At 37.6% G+C, this 10,397-nt stretch overlaps 3 protein-coding genes across 3 annotated transcripts; 2 read left to right on the forward strand and 1 right to left on the reverse strand.

Annotated features, from left to right (window-relative positions):
• The first annotated feature begins 4,042 nt into the window (after positions 1-4,042).
• LOC106649256 lies at positions 4,043-5,307 on the forward strand. Its single transcript, XM_014366565.2, has 3 exons — positions 4,043-4,202; positions 4,275-4,389; positions 4,450-5,307. Exons 1-3 carry the CDS (start codon positions 4,177-4,179, stop codon positions 4,909-4,911), a joined length of 603 nt encoding a protein of 200 aa, XP_014222051.1. The 5' UTR covers positions 4,043-4,176; the 3' UTR covers positions 4,912-5,307.
• Positions 5,308-6,194: 887 nt separating this feature from the next.
• Positions 6,195-9,033, reverse strand: LOC106649209. Its single transcript, XM_014366500.2, has 3 exons — positions 7,550-9,033; positions 7,445-7,486; positions 6,195-7,080 (listed from the first exon to the last, which is right to left on the reverse strand). The coding sequence occupies exons 1-3, from the start codon at positions 8,790-8,792 to the stop codon at positions 6,404-6,406; spliced, it is 1,962 nt and encodes a 653-aa protein (XP_014221986.1). The 5' UTR covers positions 8,793-9,033; the 3' UTR covers positions 6,195-6,403.
• Positions 9,034-9,362: 329 nt separating this feature from the next.
• On the forward strand, positions 9,363-10,187 carry LOC106649039. The gene is made up of 4 exons (XM_023458142.1): positions 9,363-9,476; positions 9,548-9,662; positions 9,752-10,025; positions 10,108-10,187. The coding sequence occupies exons 1-4, from the start codon at positions 9,451-9,453 to the stop codon at positions 10,185-10,187; spliced, it is 495 nt and encodes a 164-aa protein (XP_023313910.1). The 5' UTR covers positions 9,363-9,450.
• Positions 10,188-10,397: the final 210 nt, after the last annotated feature.

Here is a 10,397-nt window from a genome sequence, read left to right on the forward strand (position 1 = left end):
CAATTTTCTCTCGCAATTAATTTTTGAGATACTAATAATAACAGAGATTTATGTCTAGTCCCTTTTCGAATGACACTAAGAAGTAACATTGCTAGAGCAACTTGTAATAAGTCAAATTTAGAGTATATCAATTAAAAACAGATCAAAATTTCATTGTTTTACCGTCGACTGATTTTTTATTTATACCTTTGACACTCGTTAAAGATATTATTTAAACATTAGGCATCTAATCATAAAAGAATTGACAGTTCAAAATCGAGTATTTAATAAAAGTTTAATCATAAGAAGCAATATACTTTTTATAGGTATTTTCGATCTCTAAAAACGTATTGCAGCAATGGCCAGCTGCGAAATTAGCTGACGGCTGCGCATGCACTTAAGCAGTTTTTGACCATTTTTATTTCTAATATTATGTTGTTTTTTACATGGTTTACGGTAAATTAGGACAGCACGTGTCTAATAAACTGACCAATACGACTCAACTAAAAATTAGAAGCATAAATTGTTCAAGATATGCCCATGATAATTATGCGGGTATCAATATTAGAAAAAAAACATTATTTTGATGTTACATAATTATTCATAAAATATATATTAACCAATAATATTTCATTGCAGCTCCAACTCACTCGTTGTCTTCTACGTCTTTGGCGCTATAGTTTGACATTAGTTAATTTCTTGCAAACTTAAAGGTATGTGTATCCATTAAATAGTTTTTTAAATTGTAAACATGTTTTTAATTTTCTTTTAATAATTTAAAATAATGGGCTGTTACAGATGAAATCAGACATATCAAGCTTTCTTGAGCGTCTAAATGAAATTAGTAGGCTTGGAGCTATTGAACTTCAAGCAAAATTGGCGGCAATGACTCCCGAACAGCGAGCACAATATGACGCAGAAGAAGACGCGAAATTGAAGGAATTGGAGGCTGATCTTTGGGCGCAATATGACGCAGAAGAAGACGCGATGTTGGAGGAATTGGAGGTTGATCGTCGGGCGCAATGGGAAGAAGAACAAAAAAAAATTTATGATGATCAAATTCAGTCAATAATTAAAGAACAAAAAGAACAAGAGAGAATACATGATGATTAAATTTTCGCAATACTTAAATCAGAAGAAGAAGAAGACAGATTGAAGGCTATAAAAAATGCAGTTTAGGAAAGTTGCTAGTCGTGCCGAGACAAAGTTCACACAATATTTTCTATTCGTTAATTTTTTTCCAAACTAAATGACAGATCGAGCATATAATTGTAAACGAATTTTTTAAACAATCTTGAGCGCGACTCCGACCAATACGGACCTGAACTCGTTTCTCTGCATTCGTGCCACGACGCCTCCAGCTGTCCGTTTCCCCAATGCCTAAACAATTTTGTAATCAATGAAAATGTAAATTATAAATAATAATATACATATTTATTTATTTAAAACTATTGCTTCTAATTCTGTACCATTTATCTTGAATGATGTAATATTACAATACAATTTCCTAAAATTTTATCACTGATCCGAGGCGATCAATAGTTTACTATTTCGCCTCGTGGAAAGTGACCCCTCATCCTTACGACAATGAAAATGTACGCATCACCCGAGAATATTGTAACTATAACGACAACCAAAATATAAATTATAATTTACTAAAAAGTGCAGACAAGTTGTAACATTGAATGTCTATCTAATCAATATGAGTGAGTGACAATAGTCGTGTATTATCAACTCACAAGGAGAGCCTTTCATCTGCGGGTCACAGATCCTTTCCAAACTTGTTTGGGGGTCTTCTTGTCCATAATAATGAAGCCCCCTATGGTTACTTCATTCCAATAGGCCCTGGAAACCATTATAAAGCACCATAAAGTATATATAATATAATATAATGTTTAAAATACCACTGATTGGTATCAGGCCTTGTACGGTCAAGTCTAACTGTCTCAAAAATATTTGTACATGAACTTTTATGGATTCTAAATACTTTTGCAAATAATAAACAATTGAATTCAATTGGTTTGCTGAGTATGTTTTAAAGAGCGCACCAATTTGAGCTAAAATTAACGTACCAAACAATAAATATTGATGTAAATAATATGAAAATGTTTTTTATTTGTATAACTCATGTATCCCTTCTCTTCACCTATTCCTGATACTCATCTGGAGTGAATTTACATATGTTTTGAGTGCCAGAAATAGGTGATAAAGAAAGAACAGTAAAGTTTATAAATGAAAACATTTTTACATGATTTAATATAAATATTAGTTGATAAATGCATAAATTTTAGCTTGAATTGATTCGCTCTTTGAGAATTTCAGTAAACCAATTGAGTTAAATTGTTTATTGATTGAAAAGGTGTTTTGGACTCTAAAAACTCAAAGTATAAATACTTTTCAATCATTTAGACTTGACTGTGTAAACCAGATATTATTATACTTTAATATATGGTATTTTATACATTATATTATATTATATACTTTATGGTGCTTTATAGTGGTTTCCAGGGCTTATTGGAATAAAGTAACCATAGGGGGCTTCATTATTATGTACAAGAAGATCTCTAAACAAGTTTGGTAAGGATCTGTGACCCGCAGATGAAAGGCTCTCCTTGTCAGTTTAAAAAATATAAAGTCGTCATTGAAAGTAGTTATTTAGATATTGATACAAAATGTGTGAATCTATATACTGAAAAATCTTTACTGAATTATTTGTGCGAGGCAATGGTTTCATAACATATGTACATAAGATGTTATACAAACATTTTTTAACTGATACAAGTTATTCATACAAATTATTATAATAAATTGTTTTTAATTGCAATAATAAATTTTTCATGACTGCATTTTAATAGTTCATATCTAATCCTAAAATGATTTTTAGGGATATTTTTTCAAGAGTAGACGACGCTGACACCTGACGAATAAATTGCATTCGATTAGAGTGGGTTCTTTTTCACTTTTGTGTACATTTTTCATCTCATAATACTGTTACAGCCTGTGATGCAACCTTTTACTATAAAAAATAATTATAAAAGAAACCAATAAAACTGTGAGAAGCAGCTAGCTCAAATTTAATGTATCTCGCGCATCTTCTATGCATAATTTCGATGACACACACGACAGTTAAAAAGTAACATCATTTCGGACACGCGCAGCCAGCCGAGTTGAGCGGCCTAAAACTATCACCTATTTCAGAGGTTTCTGTTAATTAAACGCTTGCAGAAACTCTTACGAAAATACAATTCGCACGACAAAGAAATGTACACGTGCTGCCGCGAGATGAATGAATGTCGTAGAAAACCTATAAAACTGCGGTGGCCGCGGCTCCACCGATTTCGGGAAGAGCGTGGCCCTGGGGTTTTTTAAGGTACACGCGCATGCAAGATATGTGTGAATTATTGACACATATCGAGCTGACGATGTACGCTGCACCGCTAGGGCGGAGGCAAATTTAGTCGTATATAAGCTACGGTTAAAGAGGAACAGTCCTCCTTAATATCTACGAAATCGCACACTACCTGTCGAAGCTTGTAATCATTCAACTTAAATCAAAGTTATAAAATATATCACTTGTATTTGTAAATGCATTGTATGCATATAATTCGAGTAACGTCAACTGTGTAAATCAATTGTAGTAGCTTCATAATAACTGTGTGTAAACGAATTGTACTGTGTTTGTGTGTGCCACACCATCATCGGCGAATAAATAAAGAACTGTAAGTTTATTATTATATATCTCTCTGATATTATACTTCCTTTCGACCTACCCCTACGCAACAAGTTATAATAAATAAATAAAAGGGTTTTCTGTTATAATTCCGACTACGGAGTATGTAACAGTACATCGCACGCACGAGTATAGAAAATAGAGCGCCTGAATAAGAGCAATTTTCATTACAATTTTTGCGTAGTTTTAATGACAAGTGAGTGTCATTATTATAGTCGAAGGTAGAGGGATCTCCCTGCATGCACATAGGAGTATAGCATTCGCAAAGGAGCTATCAAAATTACGGGGTAACGGGTAATTGGGCGCTTAGTCGCTGACGAGGAGCTGAATTCCTGTGACAAGCACGAGTGTTTACAAATTATATCAGTAGTGGGGCTCTAAAATCGTAGAAAAGTGTTGACTACTCGAGGCGCATAACCTCGAATATTATTTAGGTACAGATCGTGAAAATTAATCATCATCAAATAATGGAAGACGGAAAAAACGCAATTAGGTATAACATTTGTTGTGCATGCCATGATATTTTTAAAGCGTTTGATTCATAAAACTTTATCATGCTTTTCAGAGTTAAGGATGAACCAAACGATACTTGGCCAGATGCAGGTAACGAGCATATTTTTGATTCGATGAACTTTTGCAAATCCGAAAACTTGAAAATATTCCCGTTTTATAAATCACAAGTAAGTTCAGAAATATGTAAATCCGCTATCGAAAAATATTGCACAATTTTAATTTTATAGGGTGTCAATCACGTGAATAAGGTTAAAGCATCAGAGGAAAAGTTAGGAAAAAATATATCAATAGAATTTGAGTGCAAATACGTTAAACCCGAAGTGAAGTTCTTATCGAAAACTATCTTCAAAACTGAGCAAGACAGTTGTCTACCCATTGTTAAGATAGAAAATCGAGTTGAGGTAAATCACTTGCCTGAAAAAAGTCTTGTGATTTTGATAAAAAAAGGGTTCGATTATTATAATAATTGCCAATTTCCAAATAATTCCCGATTGAAACTAGACGAATTCGAGGAATTAGAGGAAGGAAGAATATTCGATAAAATCACTTGGACCAAATTATCCCTTGATTGTAATTTGCGGAAAATTTATAAAAGAGATGAGAGTCGAAAAATACATATTAGTACGAAACAAGAGAACATTAGATCATATAAATGCAACATTTGTCGCGAAGCATTTACAGACAAATGAAACGTCGAAACTCACGAAATGACTGTACACAATCAAACCAAGCTCTTTAAATGTGAGATTTGCCACAAATCATTTCGACTCAGAGGTAACTTGAAAAGACATGTGAATGCAGTACATGATCGTAGCAAACCCTTTGAATGTGAGATTTGTCACAAATCATTTGGATACCAATGTGTACTTAAAAGGCACACGATTACAGTACATGATGAGAGCAAACCCTTTAAATGTGAAATTTGTCAAAAACCATTTGGATTCAAGGGAAATCTCAATCAACACAGAAATGCAGTTCATAATCGGATCAAACCCTTCGAAAGTGAAATTTGTCACAAATCATTTGGACTAAAAAAGATCCTTAAAAGGCACATAACTGCAGTACATGATCGGATCAAACCCTTCGATTGTGAGATTTGTCACAAATCATTTGGACAACAGATTAATCTCAAATCTCACATAAAAGCAGTACATGATCATATCAAACCCTTTGAATGTGAAATTTGTCATAAATCATTTGGACGCAAGAGTGATCTCAAAACTCATATTCATCAAGTACACAATCAGAATAAACCCTTTCGATGTGAAATTTGTCCCGCATCATTTGGATGCTCAAACCATCTTAAAAGGCACATAAATACAGTTCATGAACGTAGAAAACCCTTTGAATGTGAGATTTGTCACAAATCATTTGGACTAAAGGGTAACCTCAAAAAGCACTTAAATGTAGTACATGATCGGAGCAAACCCTTGAAACTACATAATCGGAGCAAACCCTTGAAACTACATAATCGGAGCAAACTCTAGAAGAGTGAAATCTGTTTTAAAAAATTTGGACGCAATTAAGCAATCGATATTGTGACAACCACAAACTGTGTACTAGCCAAGTACGCCATAAACACTATTTCGTTACACATTTGAGCTTGTAAGAGCTGCCCTAGGAAGGACCACATGATGATTGATCTTAAGATTATTAAAACGAGATATTACGCCAAAAAGTCTGTTCTCGAAATAAGCTATGACAACATCGATACAAAATGCGTCTATCTTTTGTCTCGAGTAAGCAGTTCTTCATGGAATGAAATAAACGAATCGGCGCAAAATTATGCCAATTTTTATGAGACTGTAAAGGCTATGGCATTATACAAGCTATTAATATGAATTATTAATAACATTCAATATGTAAACATGAAAGATTTTATAATTATAACTAAGAACAATTTACGTAAATAATTCATATTAATAGCTTGTATTGTTTGATATTATTTGTATAATTATATGCACACATGTAATAATTGAGTAAAAATTCATTCATTGGTACTAAAGATCTTGTACAGTTATGAATACAATTATGAAAAAATGTACAACTTTTTATGTTTAATGATTTCATGTATACTTATATAAGGAGAACTATTCTTCTCATAATAGATTAGATATAAACAATATTCAATAAATCATGTATAATTTCGTTGTCATTCAATACTTCAATAAAATGCCGCCTTCAAAATTTCGGCTCCATGTCCATGAGGTCCAGCAACTGCACGAACTGCTCGTACTCGTAGTCCCTCGGACTCCTTGCGGCGCTATTCGCCGGCAGCGACTGCGCCGCGCACAAGTTCAGCATGTCCTCAAGTCCGAGCTTCTCGACGATCATTTCGCCGGCCAGTATCGGCAGCGAGTCTCCCGTCATCCTCAGCAGCACCTGCACGGCGCCGGACCTCGTGTAGTCCGCGATGGCGCATCGATTGATCTGACCCAGCACGACCTTGTGCAGTATCGGAAATTTCTCCTTGAACTGGACCGACCAGAGGGTCTTGCGCCAGGTGCGGCTCGGCGACAGCAGCAGCAGCGACTCCTTCAGTCTATCGGGTCGGCTGCTGACGATGTGACGAACCGTCACCCCCGCGACTAGTGGCGTCCGCCCGGCCAAGTCCCACTCGTGCTTGAGTCGCTCGGAGAATTCTTCGCTCGTCGCGAATGTAGATTCTTCGTACATATCTAGCGTTTCCGACACCAGATTGTCGTAAAACGTCTTGAGCTCTGTGTCTTGGTAAACGCCGAGGCTCAACATCGCGCGATACTCGCCTAGGATCGGATGTAAGAACTGCTCCCAGGAGGGGTCGATTTCCGTATTCGGCCAGTGTCTAATGAAAAATTTGTAGATGCTTTCGGGGGGACCTATATTATTTTTTAAAAATTTCATCTGATTAACAATTCTCATTGGTTTTGAGTTAAAAAAAAAAAAACAATTCATAATCTTTTGTAATCTTTTAAGTGGACACACCAGTATTAAAACCTGAAATGATTAATTTGGTCCATTATGATTTTTTCCACTCAAAATGAAGCAAAAAAAACATGGAAAATTTCTATATTTATTGAAACTTGATTGATGCATAATTGTACACCTATTAATCATTTCAGATTTTAACACTGGTGTGTCCCCTTAAATACTTCAATAAAATGAGGTGTATGACAGTTTTTAAAAGTTTATAATAAATGTTCACTAAATCGATTTCGGCAAAAGTATCATGAATGATCTTACCAGAAAGTAGCAATGCCCAGACGTTGGCTTTCGTCGCAGGATCTGCGTGCAAGAAAAAAATTTCTCAGTTACTACCAACCACAATACATCGCACAATTTACTCACCGTGTAAATCCTCGTCCTCGATCTCGAGATCCCAGTCGTTCAGGAAGCCCAACGTCGAGAGGTACTCCGGTCCTTCCAATCGGTAATCCGCCTCCTTCGTCAGCATCTCGACTATAGACATGATATTCTGCGTCACCTCCCACGTTGGCAGCAACCGTCCTGACCTCCGTTGTCCGCTGAAGTACCCGAATTGGAATCGCAGCCGGCCGAGTTCCGGATACGTCCGAGCCCCGGCTCGTAGCAGAGCCTTGACCGTGCGCGGATTCAGACTGCAGCAGGCGTCCTCGAGCGGGCTCTTGTTGTACTGGTCCAGGGCGTTGGGATTGGCGCCGTGGCGCAGCAGATACTTCACGATCTCGGCGCCCTCCTCGTTCTTCGGGAAGTAGGCGAATCGCGACTCGTCGCAGGCGTAGTGCAGCGCCGTCTCGTGGGTGACGTTGTGTCGGTGCCTCACGACGGCCTTGTTGGCTCGCACGAGTTCCTTCAGCGCCAGCAGCTGATTGCCCAGCGTCTCCTTGTGCTTTATGTCGCGCCGGTCGAGTAGATGCAGTATCGGCGTCATCCCCGAGTGACATCTCACCATCAGCACGTGCCGAGCCATCCACTCGTTCGTCAGCAAGACTCTCAGAGTTTTCAACATCGGCTGGAATTTTTTCGGCTCCACGTCGCCGGCGAGCTGCCGACATATCGTGTGCAAGAGCCAGCAGCCCGTCGCGGGGTCGCGATAATCCACCGGGCAGTTGTGCTTCAGCAGCAGTTCCAGCAGCTCGGCGTGGAAATTTTTCACTGCGATCCTCACCGGAGACACCAGAGAGCTCATCTCGAGCCGAGGCTCGTGCTCCAAGAATCTCCGCACCGTCTCCAAGTGGCCCAGCTCGAGGGCCAACATGTAGTGAGTCTCCACGTCGGCCGGGGTCGATCTTTCGATGTCGAAGTGAGCGAAGAACACCTCGCAGGCCGCGGGGAAGTTGGCGTCGAAGGCCGCCTCGATCGCCTTTTTTTCCTCGTCGACGTGGTACAGACACGGCAGCCGCAGCTTGGCCAAATTTCGGACCACGCAGATATTTTTTTTCGACAGGGCTCGTTTGAGCATCCATCGGAGGCGATCTTGGTCGTGCAGGATCTCAGCCGCGTGGAGGTAATACAAGACGTTCGTCGTGGGTTGATCCTTGGAAAGATATTCGGCCAAATCCTTGTAATCGTCCATCATTTTGGATTCGTCGGCGTCCCTGTTATTATTCATCACTTCTACACTCGTTCACCGGATTATCGATTTTTTGGATTATATTTTACAAAACAGCTTGTATTTCACTTCCTTTATTCGGATTGCTTTCTCGTGCAATCGTTTTCGTGTAGATAGTATGCGAAGCCGAATGATTGCGTCAGCGATTAACGAGTTGCCTAGACTGATAGTATTATTGATTCCTTGTTTATTATTGTACGTAACAGAATCAGCGAACGAAAGAAACTTTACTCGTTGGAAATGGAAATCCAAAATTGATTATTTCGAAAATATAAAACTAGCGATTATAGCAAATTGAATCAAAACAAAATACATTATTAAATAGTAAATTGTGTACTGATTTTGATTATTTACAAAGTCAATTTGTGCAAAATATGTTTCGTTAAATTATTCAAAAATCGCACAATTTCGACGTAGTATCAACGACGAACGAGTGAGGGTACATTATCGCTGTACGTAACTGCGTATGGCTAATCGACGGTGGAGGGGGAAAGTATCCCCAAAGCATCAACCACAATCGCGGGATAACCTCACTTATATACGAGTAGTGCGTTCAGTGGGTGAAAACGTGGCACAAAGTTGACTACTCGTGGTGTATTTATCAGTGCGAATCGTGAGAATCACCAGTGATTCCGTATATATTATTAATAAGTGAGCGATGGAAAATGCAGAGGACATTGAAAGGTACGATATTTTTTTGTGCACTTAATGATATTTTTAAAGCGATTGATTCATCAAATTTCATTAATCTTCAGGGTGAAGGAAGAGCCGAACGATACTTTTCCAGATGCAGGTGACGATTACAATTTTAATCTGGTAGAATCTTGCAAAGCCGAAAACGTTGATACATCAACGATTTGTGAATCATTGGTGAGCTCAATAAATGATCAAAATTATGATCTGTTTTTCCAATAATTGACTATTATACTTAATTAAATATTATATAATTTTAATTTAAGGCAAATCACATGAATGAGACTATGGGGTTACCGGAACAGTTAGATGAAAAAATATTGATTGATGTTGAGTGCAAGCATGTTAAACCTGAACTGTCATCTCTATCGAAAAGGATCTGCAAAATTGAGCATCAAAATAGCCAATCGATCGTAAAAATGGAAAAAAAATATCAGACCAATGACACGAGTCAAAATATATTCACTGATGTTGAATGCAAGAATGTTAAACTTGAATTGAAGTCATCGTCGACAACAATTTGCCAAAATGAATATCAAAGTACTCTACCGATTGTGAAAATTGAAAACCATATTCAGACTAATTATTTATGTGATAATGATGTAATTTTTTTGAAAAAAAGTTACGATTATGATAATAATTGTCGATTTGAGGTTGATAATCGATTACAATCTGAAGAATGTGAGGATAGGGAAATATTAAGAAAACCCTTCGAACGTGAGATTTGTCATAAATCATTTGGACGAAAGCCTCACTTGAAAAAACACATAGAAACAGTACATGATCGTAGCAAACCCTTCGACTGTGATATTTGCCACAAATCATTTTCGAGCAAGGGTAACCTCGATACTCACATAAGCACAGTACATAATCGTAGCAAACCCTTTGAGTGTGAAATTTGTCGCAAATCAT

Source organism: Trichogramma pretiosum, unplaced genomic scaffold (genome assembly GCF_000599845.2).
Source record: "Trichogramma pretiosum strain Unisexual culture from Peru unplaced genomic scaffold, Tpre_2.0 scaffold17, whole genome shotgun sequence".
Taxonomy (NCBI): domain Eukaryota; kingdom Metazoa; phylum Arthropoda; class Insecta; order Hymenoptera; family Trichogrammatidae; genus Trichogramma; species Trichogramma pretiosum.